At 43.7% G+C, this 16911-nt stretch overlaps 1 protein-coding gene and 1 long non-coding RNA gene across 2 annotated transcripts; both read right to left on the reverse strand.

Annotated features, from left to right (window-relative positions):
* Positions 1 to 1223: 1223 nt before the first annotated feature.
* LOC125377987 lies at positions 1224 to 3170 on the reverse strand. The gene is made up of 2 exons (XM_048392379.1): positions 2393 to 3170; positions 1224 to 1556 (listed from the first exon to the last, which is right to left on the reverse strand). Exons 1-2 carry the CDS (start codon positions 2572 to 2574, stop codon positions 1421 to 1423), a joined length of 318 nt encoding a protein of 105 aa, XP_048248336.1. The 5' UTR covers positions 2575 to 3170; the 3' UTR covers positions 1224 to 1420.
* A 7967-nt stretch (positions 3171 to 11137) lies between these two features.
* On the reverse strand, positions 11138 to 13357 carry LOC125377988. The gene is made up of 2 exons (XR_007219953.1): positions 12792 to 13357; positions 11138 to 11936 (listed from the first exon to the last, which is right to left on the reverse strand). It is a non-coding gene; the product is annotated as an uncharacterized LOC125377988 (long non-coding RNA).
* Between the last annotated feature and the right edge of the window lie 3554 nt (positions 13358 to 16911).

A 16911-nucleotide genomic window follows, 5' to 3' on the forward strand; every position in this document is an offset into this window, starting at 1 on the left:
GTAGGGTAGCCTAGTGGTTAAAGTGTTCACTCATCACGCCGAAAACACGAGTTCAATTTCCCACTTGGGTACACTGTGTGAAGCCCATTTCTGGTATCCCGAGCTGTGAAGTTCCTGGAATATTTCTAAAAGCGGCATTAAACCATACTCCCTCACTCATTAATTAAACATCGCAGTATGTCATGATTTTATTTCAAGTGGCGAGGACTATAGCTTTCTTGTACAAGAGGGAAAATAGTTCCCGCTATCCCATACCTGCCAACCAACAGGATATCCTGCTCTATGACTTACATGTCATGCTCTGACTGCATGGATTCCCCCTCTGGGAGCGTTTAGGATATCATTTTTGCATCTTTTTCCAACCTGTTTGCAATGTATTTGGAGTGCAGAAAGCTTTCAGAGTACAGGCATGGTACATAACTCCTATCAACCCTTAACAACCACGACAAAGACCGGTGACGACGCTACATCTAACCTCCTTACACTAAATACTCTCTATTATCATGCACCAATAGAATCATGTTGGACCTACGTCGGTGTCTAACTGTTGCGTTTTCAAACTCTGGAAGTGTTTAAAAATTGTCACTATTTCGCGGATCCACTACAACAGATGGCTTTATATTCCCTCACTGCCACTCTAATTCTAAGAAAAGGATGTCGTCAAACTAACTTTCAAATGTGCGTATCAATTCCTGCAATAGTGACAACATACCAAGCTTGTGTACATAGTTGTTCAGACAGATATTCCTCACATCTGCTGCTGTAATCACTTTATATTAATATTATCACATGATGCATGATTTCATAAGCGCAAATAGTTGGACAAACGTGTAAATATATAACGTCAACGCCAGAGAACAATCAGTCTCAATTATCCGCCGAAACACATTCCATTGAGCGTAAATGGCAAACTAGTGGTGAAAATTATATGAATGGATGACTAAAAATCAATGATGTCACCAGGTGTTCGCGAAAGGGTAAGCATGCCCTGCCCTACCGGTAACAACAATGTTTCAGACTGGGCTTATAAACAGATATCCACTCCGAATTTGTCAACATGTTTTCACAATAGGACAAATGCGCAACAAGCGCGATTCACCACCGACAGACGCATGACCAAGCCCTGGATACACGCTCATGCCAGTTTATAGCGTGTATGTCTTGTTCAGATGCGACTCTAAACTGTATTTCAAGCAGGGAATCGAGGGTCTGGTTTACCCGAGTCGAACTCGAGTCCATATCTCGTCAGTATTGGCCTGTGTAAACCAGGCGTGTCTGACGGCAACAACAAGCCCGCCTGCCGTGTTCCGTGCTGACAGCCAGATTTGATGATGACGTCAAGTGATTGTTGACGTAATCGTTCTGTGATGTCAACAGCTTTGGGGACACAATAGGCCGTGACGTAGCTCCATTGTCGGCGTCACCTGTTACTGCTGAGCAACCACACCGTTCCGTTCTTGGCCGTTTCCCAATCCGTCTGTATCTGATGTTGGCGTCGCTCATCAGCATTCTCGTCATTGAAGCGGTTAGGACACATTTTTACATCTCTTTCCAACCTGTTTGCAATGTATTTGGAGTGCAGAAAGCTTTCAGAGTACAGGCATGGTACATAACTCCTATCAACCCTTAACAATTACGGCAAAGACCGGTGACGACGCTACATCTAACCTCCTTACACTAAATACTCTCTATTATCATGCACCAATAGAATCATGTTGGACCTACGTCGGTGTCTAACTGTTGCGTTTTCAAACTCTGGAAGTGTTTAAAAATTGTCACTATTTCGCGGATCCACTACAACAGATGGCTTTATATTCCCTCACTGCCACTCTAATTCTAAGAAAAGGATGTCGTCAAACTAACTTTCAAATGTGCGTATCAATTCCTGCAATAGTGACAACATACCAAGCTTGTGTACATAGTTGTTCAGACAGATATTCCTCACATCTGCTGCTGTAATCACTTTATATTAATATTATCACATGATGCATGATTTCATAAGCGCAAATAGTTGGACAAACGTGTAAATATATAACGTCAACGCCAGAGAACAATCAGTCTCAATTATCCGCCGAAACACGTACCTTTGAGCGTAAAATTATATGAATGGATGACTAAAAATCAATGATGACACCAGGTGTTCGCGAAAGGGTAAGCATGCCCTGCCCTACCGGTAACAACAATGTTTCAGACTGGGCTTTCAAACAGATATTGACTCCGAATTTGTCAACATGTTTTCACAATAGGACAAATGCGCAACAAGCGCGATTCACCACCGACAGACGCATGACCAAGCCCTGGATACACGCTCATGCCAGTTTATAGCGTGTATGTCTTCTTCAGATGCGACTCGAAATTGTATTTCAAGCAGGGAATAGAGGGTCTGGTTTACCTGAGTCGAACTCGAGTCCATATCTCGTCAGTATTGGCCTGTGTAAACCAAGGCGTGTCTGACGGCAGCAACAAGCCCGCCTGCCGTGTTCCGTGCTGACAGCCTGATTTGATGATGGCGTCAAGTGATTGTTGACGTAATCGTTCTGTGATGTCAACAGCTTTGGGGACACAATAGGCCATGACGTAGCTCCACTCTGGAAGTGTTTAAAAATTGTCACTATTTCGCGGATCCACTACAACAGATGGCTTTATATTCCCTCACTGCAACTCTAATTCTAAGAAAAGGATGTCGTCAAACTAACTTTCAAAAGTGCGTATCAATTCCTGCAATAGTGACAACATACCAAGCTTGTGTACATAGTTGTTCAGACAGATATTCCTCACATCTGCTGCTGTAATCACTTTATATTAATATTATCACATGATGCATGATTTCATAAGCGCAAATAGTTGGACAAACGTGTAAATATATAACGTCAACGCCAGAGAACAATCAGTCTCAATTATCCGCCGAAACACATTCCATTGAGCGTAAATGGCAAACTAGTGGTGAAAATTATATGAATGGATGACTAAAAATCAATGATGACACCAGGTGTTCGCGAAAGGGTAAGCATGCCCTGCCCTACCGGTAACAACAATGTTTCAGACTGGGCTTATAAACAGATATCCACTCCGAATTTGTCAACATGTTTTCACAATAGGACAAATGCGCAACAAGCGCGATTCACCACCGACAGACGCATGACCAAGCCCTGGATACACGCTCATGTCAGTTTATAGCGTGTATGTCTTGTTCAGATGCGACTCTAAACTGTATTTCAAGCAGGGAATAGAGGGTCTGGTTTACCTGAGTCGAACTCGAGTCCATATCTCGTCAGTAATGGCCTGTGTAAACCAGGCGTGTCTGACGGCAGCAACAAGCCCGCCTGCCGTGTTCCGTGCTGACAGCCTGATTTGATGATGACGTCAAGTGATTGTTGACGTAATCGTTCTGTGATGTCAACAGCTTTGGGGACACAATAGGCCGTGACGTAGCTCCATTGTCGGCGTCACCTGTTACTGCTGAGCAACCACACCGTTCCGTTCTTGGCCGTTTCCCAATCCGTCTGTATCTGATGTTGGCGTCGCTCATCAGCATTCTCGTCATTGAAGCGGTTAGGACACATTTTTACATCTCTTTCCAACCTGTTTGCAATGTATTTGGAGTGCAGAAAGCTTTCAGAGTACAGGCATGGTACATAACTCCTATCAACCCTTAACAACCACGGCAAAGACCGGTGACGACGCTACATCTAACCTCCTTACACTAAATACTCTCTATTATCATGCACCAATAGAATCATGTTGGACCTACGTCGGTGTCTAACTGTTGCGTTTTCAAACTCTGGAAGTGTTTAAAAATTGTCACTATTTCGCGGATCCACTACAACAGATGGCTTTATATTCCCTCACTGCCACTCTAATTCTAAGAAAAGGATGTCGTCAAACTAACTTTCAAATGTGCGTATCAATTCCTGCAATAGTGACAACATACCAAGCTTGTGTGCATAGTTGTTCAGACAGATATTCCTCACATCTGCTGCTGTAATCACTTTATATTAATATTATCACATGATGCATGATTTCATAAGCGCAAATAGTTGGACAAACGTGTAAATATATAACGTCAACGCCAGAGAACAATCAGTCTCAATTATCCGCCCAAACACATTCCATTGAGCGTAAATGGCAAACTAGTGGTGAAAATTATATGAATGGATGACTAAAAATCAAGGATGTCACCAGGTGTTCGCGAAAGGGTAAGCATGCCCTGCCCTACCGGTAACAACAATGTTTCAGACTGGGCTTATAAACAGATATCCACTCCGAATTTGTCAACATGTTTTCACAATAGGACAAATGCGCAACAAGCGCGATTCACCACCGACAGACGCATGACCAAGCCCTGGATACACGCTCATGCCAGTTTATAGCGTGTATGTCTTGTTCAGATGCGACTCTAAACTGTATTTCAAGCAGGGAATAGAGGGTCTGGTTTACCTGAGTCGAACTCGAGTCCATATCTCGTCAGTATTGGCCTGTGTAAACCAGGCGTGTCTGACGGCAGCAACAAGCCCGCCTGCCGTGTTCCGTGCTGACAGCCTGATTTGCTGATGACGTCAAGTGATTGTTGACGTAATCGTTCTGTGATGTCAACAGCTTTGGGGACACAATAGGCCGTGACGTAGCTCCATTGTCGGCGTCACCTGTTACTGCTGAGCAACCACACCGTTCCGTTCTTGGCCGTTTCCCAATCCGTCTGTATCTGATGTTGGCGTCGCTCATCAGCATTCTCGTCATTGAAGCGGTTAGGACTTATTTTTACATCTCTTTCCAACCTGTTTGCAATGTATTTGGAGTGCAGAAAGCTTTCAGAGTACAGGCATGGTACATAACTCCTATCAACCCTTAACAATTACGGCAAAGACCGGTGACGACGCTACATCTAACCTCCTTACACTAAATACTCTCTATTATCATGCACCAATAGAATCATGTTGGACCTACGTCGGTGTCTAACTGTTGCGTTTTCAAACTCTGGAAGTGTTTAAAAATTGTCACTATTTCGCGGATCCACTACAACAGATGGCTTTATATTCCCTCACTGCCACTCTAATTCTAAGAAAAGGATGTCGTCAAACTAACTTTCAAATGTGCGTATCAATTCCTGCAATAGTGACAACATACCAAGCTTGTGTACATAGTTGTTCAGACAGATATTCCTCACATCTGCTGCTGTAATCACTTTATATTAATATTATCACATGATGCATGATTTCATAAGCGCAAATAGTTGGACAAACGTGTAAATATATAACGTCAACGCCAGAGAACAATCAGTCTCAATTATCCGCCGAAACACATTCCATTGAGCGTAAATGGCAAACTAGTGGTGAAAATTATATGAATGGATGACTAAAAATCAATGATGACACCAGGTGTTCGCGAAAGGGTAAGCATGCCCTGCCCTACCGGTAACAACAATGTTTCAGACTGGGCTTATAAACAGATATCCACTCCGAATTTGTCAACATGTTTTCACAATAGGACAAATGCGCAACAAGCGCGATTCACCACCGACAGACGCATGACCAAGCCCTGGATACACGCTCATGCCAGTTTATAGCGTGTATGTCTTGTTCAGATGCGACTCTAGACTGTATTTCAAGCAGGGAATAGAGGGTCTGGTTTACCTGAGTCGAACTCGAGTCCATATCTCGTCAGTATTGGCCTGTGTAAACCAAGGCGTGTCTGACGGCAACAACAAGCCCGCCTGCCGTGTTCCGTGCTGACAGCCAGATTTGATGATGACGTCAAGTGATTGTTGACGTAATCGTTCTGTGATGTCAACAGCTTTGGGGACACAATAGGCCGTGACGTAGCTCCATTGTCGGCGTCACCTGTTACTGCTGAGCAACCACACCGTTCCGTTCTTGGCCGTTTCCCAATCCGGCTGTATCTGATGTTGGCGTCGCTCATCAGCATTCTCGTCATTGAAGCGGTTAGGACACATTTTTACATCTCTTTCCAACCTGTTTGCAATGTATTTGGAGTGCAGAAAGCTTTCAGAGTACAGGCATGGTACATAACTCCTATCAACCCTTAACAATTACGGCAAAGACCGGTGACGACGCTACATCTAACCTCCTTACACTAAATACTCTCTATTATCATGCACCAATAGAATCATGTTGGACCTACGTCGGTGTCTAACTGTTGCGTTTTCAAACTCTGGAAGTGTTTAAAAATTGTCACTATTTCGCGGATCCACTACAACAGATGGCTTTATATTCCCTCACTGCCACTCTAATTCTAAGAAAAGGATGTCGTCAAACTAACTTTCAAATGTGCGTATCAATTCCTGCAATAGTGACAACATACCAAGCTTGTGTACATAGTTGTTCAGACAGATATTCCTCACATCTGCTGCTGTAATCACTTTATATTAATATTATCACATGATGCATGATTTCATAAGCGCAAATAGTTGGACAAACGTGTAAATATATAACGTCAACGCCAGAGAACAATCAGTCTCAATTATCCGCCCAAACACATTCCATTGAGCGTAAATGGCAAACTAGTGGTGAAAATTATATGAATGGATGACTAAAAATCAATGATGACACCAGGTGTTCGCGAAAGGGTAAGCATGCCCTGCCCTACCGGTAACAACAATGTTTCAGACTGGGCTTATAAACAGATATCCACTCCGAATTTGTCAACATGTTTTCACAATAGGACAAATGCGCAACAAGCGCGATTCACCACCGACAGACGCATGACCAAGCCCTGGATACACGCTCATGCCAGTTTATAGCGTGTATGTCTTGTTCAGATGCGACTCTAGACTGTATTTCAAGCAGGGAATAGAGGGTCTGGTTTACCTGAGTCGAACTCGAGTCCATATCTCGTCAGTATTGGCCTGTGTAAACCAAGGCGTGTCTGACGGCAACAACAAGCCTGCCTGCCGTGTTCCGTGCTGACAGCCAGATTTGATGATGACGTCAAGTGATTGTTGACATAATCGTTCTGTGATGTCAACAGCTTTGGGGACACAATAGGCCGTGACGTAGCTCCATTGTCGGCGTCACCTGTTACTGCTGAGCAACCACACCGTTCCGTTCTTGGCCGTTTCCCAATCCGGCTGTATCTGATGTTGGCGTCGCTCATCAGCATTCTCGTCACTGAAGCGGTTAGGACACATTTTTACATCTCTTTCCAACCTGTTTGCAATGTATTTGGAGTGCAGAAAGCTTTCAGAGTACAGGCATGGTACATAACTCCTATCAACCCTTAACAATTACGGCAAAGACCGGTGACGAGGCTACATCTAACCTCCTTACACTAAATACTCTCTATTATCATGCACCAATAGAATCATGTTGGACCTACGTCGGTGTCTAACTGTTGCGTTTTCAAACTCTGGAAGTGTTTAAAAATTGTCACTATTTCGCGGATCCACTACAACAGATGGCTTTATATTCCCTCACTGCCACTCTAATTCTAAGAAAAGGATGTCGTCAAACTAACTTTCAAATGTGCGTATCAATTCCTGCAATAGTGACAACATACCAAGCTTGTGTACATAGTTGTTCAGACAGATATTCCTCACATCTGCTGCTGTAATCACTTTATATTAATATTATCACATGATGCATGATTTCATAAGCGCAAATAGTTGGACAAACGTGTAAATATATAACGTCAACGCCAGAGAACAATCAGTCTCAATTATCCGCCGAAACACATTCCATTGAGCGTAAATGGCAAACTAGTGGTGAAAATTATATGAATGGATGACTAAAAATCAATGATGACACCAGGTGTTCGCGAAAGGGTAAGCATGCCCTGCCCTACCGGTAACAACAATGTTTCAGACTGGGCTTATAAACAGATATCCACTCCGAATTTGTCAACATGTTTTCACAATAGGACAAATGCGCAACAAGCGCGATTCACCACCGACAGACGCATGACCAAGCCCTGGATACACACTCATGCCAGTTTATAGCGTGTATGTCTTGTTCAAATGCGACTCTAGACTGTATTTCAAGCAGGGAATAGAGGGTCTGGTTTACCTGAGTCGAACTCGAGTCCATATCTCGTCAGTATTGGCCTGTGTAAACCAGGCGTGTCTGACGGCAGCAACAAGCCCGCCTGCCGTGTTCCGTGCTGACAGCCAGATTTGATGATGACGTCAAGTGATTGTTGACGTAATCGTTCTGTGATGTCAACAGCTTTGGGGACACAATAGGCCGTGACGTAGCTCCATTGTCGGCGTCACCTGTTACTGCTGAGCAACCACACCGTTCCGTTCTTGGCCGTTTCCCAATCCGGCTGTATCTGATGTTGGCGTCGCTCATCAGCATTCTCGTCATTGAAGCGGTTAGGACACATTTTTACATCTCTTTCCAACCTGTTTGCAATGTATTTGGAGTGCAGAAAGCTTTCAGAGTACAGGCATGGTACATAACTCCTATCAACCCTTAACAATTACGGCAAAGACCGGTGACGACGCTACATCTAACCTCCTTACACTAAATACTCTCTATTATCATGCACCAATAGAATCATGTTGGACCTACGTCGGTGTCTAACTGTTGCGTTTTCAAACTCTGGAAGTGTTTAAAAATTGTCACTATTTCGCGGATCAACTACAACATTTGGCTTTATATTCCCTCACTGCCACTCTAATTCTAAGAAAAGGATGTCGTCAAACTAACTTTCAAATGTGCGTATCAATTCCTGCAATAGTGACAACATACCAAGCTTGTGTACATAGTTGTTCAGACAGATATTCCTCACATCTGCTGCTGTAATCACTTTATATTAATATTATCACATGATGCATGATTTCATAAGCGCAAATAGTTGGACAAACGTGTAAATATATAACGTCAACGCCAGAGAACAATCAGTCTCAATTATCCGCCGAAACACATTCCATTGAGCGTAAATGGCAAACTAGTGGTGAAAATTATATGAATGGATGACTAAAAATCAATGATGACACCAGGTGTTCGCGAAAGGGTAAGCATGCCCTGCCCTACCGGTAACAACAATGTTTCAGACTGGGCTTATAAACAGATATCCACTCCGAATTTGTCAACATGTTTTCACAATAGGACAAATGCGCAACAAGCGCGATTCACCACCGACAGACGCATGACCAAGCCCTGGATACACGCTCATGCCAGTTTATAGCGTGTATGTCTTGTTCAGATGCGACTCTAGACTGTATTTCAAGCAGGGAATAGAGGGTCTGGTTTACCTGAGTCGAACTCGAGTCCATATCTCGTCAGTATTGGCCTGTGTAAACCAGGCGTGTCTGACGGCAGCAACAAGCCCGCCTGCCGTGTTCCGTGCTGACAGCCTGATTTGATGATGACGTCAAGTGATTGTTGACGTAATCGTTCTGTGATGTCAACAGCTTTGGGGACACAATAGGCCGTGACGTAGCTCCATTGTCGGCGTCACCTGTTACTGCTGAGCAACCACACCGTTCCGTTCTTGGCCGTTTCCCAATCCGGCTGTATCTGATGTTGGCGTCGCTCATCAGCATTCTCGTCATTGAAGCGGTTAGGACACATTTTTACATCTCTTTCCAACCTGTTTGCAATGTATTTGGAGTGCAGAAAGCTTTCAGAGTACAGGCATGGTACATAACTCCTATCAACCCTTAACAATTACGGCAAAGACCGGTGACGACGCTACATCTAACCTCCTTACACTAAATACTCTCTATTATCATGCACCAATAGAATCATGTTGGACCTACGTCGGTGTCTAACTGTTGCGTTTTCAAACTCTGGAAGTGTTTAAAAATTGTCACTATTTCGCGGATCAACTACAACATTTGGCTTTATATTCCCTCACTGCCACTCTAATTCTAAGAAAAGGATGTCGTCAAACTAACTTTCAAATGTGCGTATCAATTCCTGCAATAGTGACAACATACCAAGCTTGTGTACATAGTTGTTCAGACAGATATTCCTCACATCTGCTGCTGTAATCACTTTATATTAATATTATCACATGATGCATGATTTCATAAGCGCAAATAGTTGGACAAACGTGTAAATATATAACGTCAACGCCAGAGAACAATCAGTCTCAATTATCCGCCGAAACACATTCCATTGAGCGTAAATGGCAAACTAGTGGTGAAAATTATATGAATGGATGACTAAAAATCAATGATGACACCAGGTGTTCGCGAAAGGGTAAGCATGCCCTGCCCTACCGGTAACAACAATGTTTCAGACTGGGCTTATAAACAGATATCCACTCCGAATTTGTCAACATGTTTTCACAATAGGACAAATGCGCAACAAGCGCGATTCACCACCGACAGACGCATGACCAAGCCCTGGATACACGCTCATGCCAGTTTATAGCGTGTATGTCTTGTTCAGATGCGACTCTAGACTGTATTTCAAGCAGGGAATAGAGGGTCTGGTTTACCTGAGTCGAACTCGAGTCCATATCTCGTCAGTATTGGCCTGTGTAAACCAAGGCGTGTCTGACGGCAACAACAAGCCTGCCTGCCGTGTTCCGTGCTGACAGCCAGATTTGATGATGACGTCAAGTGATTGTTGACGTAATCGTTCTGTGATGTCAACAGCTTTGGGGACACAATAGGCCGTGACGTAGCTCCATTGTCGGCGTCACCTGTTACTGCTGAGCAACCACACCGTTCCGTTCTTGGCCGTTTCCCAATCCGGCTGTATCTGATGTTGGCGTCGCTCATCAGCATTCTCGTCACTGAAGCGGTTAGGACACATTTTTACATCTCTTTCCAACCTGTTTGCAATGTATTTGGAGTGCAGAAAGCTTTCAGAGTACAGGCATGGTACATAACTCCTATCAACCCTTAACAATTACGGCAAAGACCGGTGACGAGGCTACATCTAACCTCCTTACACTAAATACTCTCTATTATCATGCACCAATAGAATCATGTTGGACCTACGTCGGTGTCTAACTGTTGCGTTTTCAAACTCTGGAAGTGTTTAAAAATTGTCACTATTTCGCGGATCCACTACAACAGATGGCTTTATATTCCCTCACTGCCACTCTAATTCTAAGAAAAGGATGTCGTCAAACTAACTTTCAAATGTGCGTATCAATTCCTGCAATAGTGACAACATACCAAGCTTGTGTACATAGTTGTTCAGACAGATATTCCTCACATCTGCTGCTGTAATCACTTTATATTAATATTATCACATGATGCATGATTTCATAAGCGCAAATAGTTGGACAAACGTGTAAATATATAACGTCAACGCCAGAGAACAATCAGTCTCAATTATCCGCCCAAACACATTCCATTGAGCGTAAATGGCAAACTAGTGGTGAAAATTATATGAATGGATGACTAAAAATCAATGATGACACCAGGTGTTCGCGAAAGGGTAAGCATGCCCTGCCCTACCGGTAACAACAATGTTTCAGACTGGGCTTATAAACAGATATCCACTCCGAATTTGTCAACATGTTTTCACAATAGGACAAATGCGCAACAAGCGCGATTCACCACCGACAGACGCATGACCAAGCCCTGGATACACGCTCATGCCAGTTTATAGCGTGTATGTCTTGTTCAAATGCGACTCTAGACTGTATTTCAAGCAGGGAATAGAGGGTCTGGTTTACCTGAGTCGAACTCGAGTCCATATCTCGTCAGTAATGGCCTGTGTAAACCAGGCGTGTCTGACGGCAGCAACAAGCCCGCCTGCCGTGTTCCGTGCTGACAGCCAGATTTGATGATGACGTCAAGTGATTGTTGACGTAATCGTTCTGTGATGTCAACAGCTTTGGGGACACAATAGGCCGTGACGTAGCTCCATTGTCGGCGTCACCTGTTACTGCTGAGCAACCACACCGTTCCGTTCTTGGCCGTTTCCCAATCCGGCTGTATCTGATGTTGGCGTCGCTCATCAGCATTCTCGTCATTGAAGCGGTTAGGACACATTTTTACATCTCTTTCCAACCTGTTTGCAATGTATTTGGAGTGCAGAAAGCTTTCAGAGTACAGGCATGGTACATAACTCCTATCAACCCTTAACAACCACGACAAAGACCGGTGACGACGCTACATCTAACCTCCTTACACTAAATACTCTCTATTATCATGCACCAATAGAATCATGTTGGACCTACGTCGGTGTCTAACTGTTGCGTTTTCAAACTCTGGAAGTGTTTAAAAATTGTCACTATTTCGCGGATCCACTACAACAGATGGCTTTATATTCCCTCACTGCCACTCTAATTCTAAGAAAAGGATGTCGTCAAACTAACTTTCAAATGTGCGTATCAATTCCTGCAATAGTGACAACATACCAAGCTTGTGTACATAGTTGTTCAGACAGATATTCCTCACATCTGCTGCTGTAATCACTTTATATTAATATTATCACATGATGCATGATTTCATAAGCGCAAATAGTTGGACAAACGTGTAAATATATAACGTCAACGCCGGAGAACAATCAGTCTCAATTATCCGCCCAAACACATTCCATTGAGCGTAAATGGCAAACTAGTGGTGAAAATTATATGAATGGATGACTAAAAATCAATGATGACACCAGGTGTTCGCGAAAGGGTAAGCATGCCCTGCCCTACCGGTAACAACAATGTTTCAGACTGGGCTTATAAACAGATATCCACTCCGAATTTGTCAACATGTTTTCACAATAGGACAAATGCGCAACAAGCGCGATTCACCACCGACAGACGCATGACCAAGCCCTGGATACACGCTCATGCCAGTTTATAGCGTGTATGTCTTGTTCAAATGCGACTCTAGACTGTATTTCAAGCAGGGAATAGAGGGTCTGGTTTACCTGAGTCGAACTCGAGTCCATATCTCGTCAGTATTGGCCTGTGTAAACCAGGCGTGTCTGACGGCAGCAACAAGCCCGCCTGCCGTGTTCCGTGCTGACAGCCAGATTTGATGATGACGTCAAGTGATTGTTGACGTAATCGTTCTGTGATGTCAACAGCTTTGGGGACACAATAGGCCGTGACGTAGCTCCATTGTCGGCGTCACCTGTTACTGCTGAGCAACCACACCGTTCCGTTCTTGGCCGTTTCCCAATCCGGCTGTATCTGATGTTGGCGTCGCTCATCAGCATTCTCGTCATTGAAGCGGTTAGGACACATTTTTACATCTCTTTCCAACCTGTTTGCAATGTATTTGGAGTGCAGAAAGCTTTCAGAGTACAGGCATGGTACATAACTCCTATCAACCCTTAACAATTACGGCAAAGACCGGTGACGACGCTACATCTAACCTCCTTACACTAAATACTCTCTATTATCATGCACCAATAGAATCATGTTGGACCTACGTCGGTGTCTAACTGTTGCGTTTTCAAACTCTGGAAGTGTTTAAAAATTGTCACTATTTCGCGGATCAACTACAACATTTGGCTTTATATTCCCTCACTGCCACTCTAATTCTAAGAAAAGGATGTCGTCAAACTAACTTTCAAATGTGCGTATCAATTCCTGCAATAGTGACAACATACCAAGCTTGTGTACATAGTTGTTCAGACAGATATTCCTCACATCTGCTGCTGTAATCACTTTATATTAATATTATCACATGATGCATGATTTCATAAGCGCAAATAGTTGGACAAACGTGTAAATATATAACGTCAACGCCAGAGAACAATCAGTCTCAATTATCCGCCGAAACACATTCCATTGAGCGTAAATGGCAAACTAGTGGTGAAAATTATATGAATGGATGACTAAAAATCAATGATGACACCAGGTGTTCGCGAAAGGGTAAGCATGCCCTGCCCTACCGGTAACAACAATGTTTCAGACTGGGCTTATAAACAGATATCCACTCCGAATTTGTCAACATGTTTTCACAATAGGACAAATGCGCAACAAGCGCGATTCACCACCGACAGACGCATGACCAAGCCCTGGATACACGCTCATGCCAGTTTATAGCGTGTATGTCTTGTTCAGATGCGACTCTAGACTGTATTTCAAGCAGGGAATAGAGGGTCTGGTTTACCTGAGTCGAACTCGAGTCCATATCTCGTCAGTATTGGCCTGTGTAAACCAGGCGTGTCTGACGGCAGCAACAAGCCTGCCTGCCGTGTTCCGTGCTGACAGCCTGATTTGATGATGACGTCAAGTGATTGTTGACGTAATCGTTCTGTGATGTCAACAGCTTTGGGGACACAATAGGCCGTGACGTAGCTCCATTGTCGGCGTCACCTGTTACTGCTGAGCAACCACACCGTTCCGTTCTTGGCCGTTTCCCAATCCGGCTGTATCTGATGTTGGCGTCGCTCATCAGCATTCTCGTCATTGAAGCGGTTAGGACACATTTTTACATCTCTTTCCAACCTGTTTGCAATGTATTTGGAGTGCAGAAAGCTTTCAGAGTACAGGCATGGTACATAACTCCTATCAACCCTTAACAATTACGGCAAAGACCGGTGACGACGCTACATCTAACCTCCTTACACTAAATACTCTCTATTATCATGCACCAATAGAATCATGTTGGACCTACGTCGGTGTCTAACTGTTGCGTTTTCAAACTCTGGAAGTGTTTAAAAATCGTCACTATTTCGCGGATCCACTACAACAGATGGCTTTATATTCCCTCACTGCCACTCTAATTCTAAGAAAAGGATGTCGTCAAACTAACTTTCAAATGTGCGTATCAATTCCTGCAATAGTGACAACATACCAAGCTTGTGTACATAGTTGTTCAGACAGATATTCCTCACATCTGCTGCTGTAATCACTTTATATTAATATTATCACATGATGCATGATTTCATAAGCGCAAATAGTTGGACAAACGTGTAAATATATAACGTCAACGCCAGAGAACAATCAGTCTCAATTATCCGCCCAAACACATTCCATTGAGCGTAAATGGCAAACTAGTGGTGAAAATTATATGAATGGATGACTAAAAATCAATGATGACACCAGGTGTTCGCGAAAGGGTAAGCATGCCCTGCCCTACCGGTAACAACAATGTTTCAGACTGGGCTTATAAACAGATATCCACTCCGAATTTGTCAACATGTTTTCACAATAGGACAAATGCGCAACAAGCGCGATTCACCACCGACAGACGCATGACCAAGCCCTGGATACACGCTCATGCCAGTTTATAGCGTGTATGTCTTGTTCAGATGCGACTCTAGACTGTATTTCAAGCAGGGAATAGAGGGTCTGGTTTACCTGAGTCGAACTCGAGTCCATATCTCGTCAGTATTGGCCTGTGTAAACCAAGGCGTGTCTGACGGCAAAAACAAGCCTGCCTGCCGTGTTCCGTGCTGACAGCCAGATTTGATGATGACGTCAAGTGATTGTTGACGTAATCGTTCTGTGATGTCAACAGTTTTGGGGACACAATAGGCCGTGACGTAGCTCCATTGTCGGCGTCACCTGTTACTGCTGAGCAACCACACCGTTCCGTTCTTGGCCGTTTCCCAATCCGGCTGTATCTGATGTTGGCGTCGCTCATCAGCATTCTCGTCATTGAAGCGGTTAGGACACATTTTTACATCTCTTTCCAACCTGTTTGCAATGTATTTGGAGTGCAGAAAGCTTTCAGAGTACAGGCATGGTACATAACTCCTATCAACCCTTAACAATTACGGCAAAGACCGGTGACGACGCTACATCTAACCTCCTTACACTAAATACTCTCTATTATCATGCACCAATAGAATCATGTTGGACCTACGTCGGTGTCTAACTGTTGCGTTTTCAAACTCTGGAAGTGTTTAAAAATTGTCACTATTTCGCGGATCCACTACAACAGATGGCTTTATATTCCCTCACTGCCACTCTAATTCTAAGAAAAGGATGTCGTCAAACTAACTTTCAAATGTGCGTATCAATTCCTGCAATAGTGACAACATACCAAGCTTGTGTACATAGTTGTTCAGACAGATATTCCTCACATCTGCTGCTGTAATCACTTTATATTAATATTATCACATGATGCATGATTTCATAAGCGCAAATAGTTGGACAAACGTGTAAATATATAACGTCAACGCCAGAGAACAATCAGTCTCAATTATCCGCCGAAACACATTCCATTGAGCGTAAATGGCAAACTAGTGGTGAAAATTATATGAATGGATGACTAAAAATCAATGATGACACCAGGTGTTCGCGAAAGGGTAAGCATGCCCTGCCCTACCGGTAACAACAATGTTTCAGACTGTGCTTATAAACAGATATCCACTCCGAATTTGTCAACATGTTTTCACAATAGGACAAATGCGCAACAAGCGCGATTCACCACCGACAGACGCATGACCAAGCCCTGGATACACGCTCATGCCAGTTTATAGCGTGTATGTCTTGTTCAGATGCGACTCTAGACTGTATTTCAAGCAGGGAATAGGGGGTCTGGTTTACCTGAGTCGAACTCGAGTCCATATCTCGTCAGTATTGGCCTGTGTAAACCAAGGCGTGTCTGACGGCAAAAACAAGCCTGCCTGCCGTGTTCCGTGCTGACAGCCAGATTTGATGATGACGTCAAGTGATTGTTGACGTAATCGTTCTGTGATGTCAACAGTTTTGGGGACACAATAGGCCGTGACGTAGCTCCATTGTCGGCGTCACCTGTTACTGCTGAGCAACCACACCGTTCCGTTCTTGGCCGTTTCCCAATCCGGCTGTATCTGATGTTGGCGTCGCTCATCAGCATTCTCGTCATTGAAGCGGTTAGGACACATTTTTACATCTCTTTCCAACCTGTTTGCAATGTATTTGGAGTGCAGAAAGCTTTCAGAGTACAGGCATGGTACATAACTCCTATCAACCCTTAACAATTACGGCAAAGACCGGTGACGACGCTACATCTAACCTCCTTACACTAAATACTCTCCATTATCATGCACCAATAGAATCATGTTGGACCTACGTCGGTGTCTAACTGTTGCGTTTTCAAACTCT

The sequence above is a fragment of the Haliotis rufescens genome, unplaced genomic scaffold, assembly GCF_023055435.1.
Source record: "Haliotis rufescens isolate VD_foot unplaced genomic scaffold, xgHalRufe1.0.p SCAF_11, whole genome shotgun sequence".
NCBI classification, from domain to species: Eukaryota; Metazoa; Mollusca; class Gastropoda; order Lepetellida; family Haliotidae; genus Haliotis; species Haliotis rufescens.

Coding starts and splice junctions, on each gene's coding strand:
- LOC125377987 (XM_048392379.1), bottom strand. CDS start 2,574: ATGGCCTATTGTGTCCCCAAAGCTGTTGACATCACAGAACGATTACGT. Junction 1,557..2,392: donor TGGACTCGAGTTCGACTCAG/GTAAACCAGACC, acceptor CATTGCAAACAG/GTTGGAAAGAGATGTAAAAA.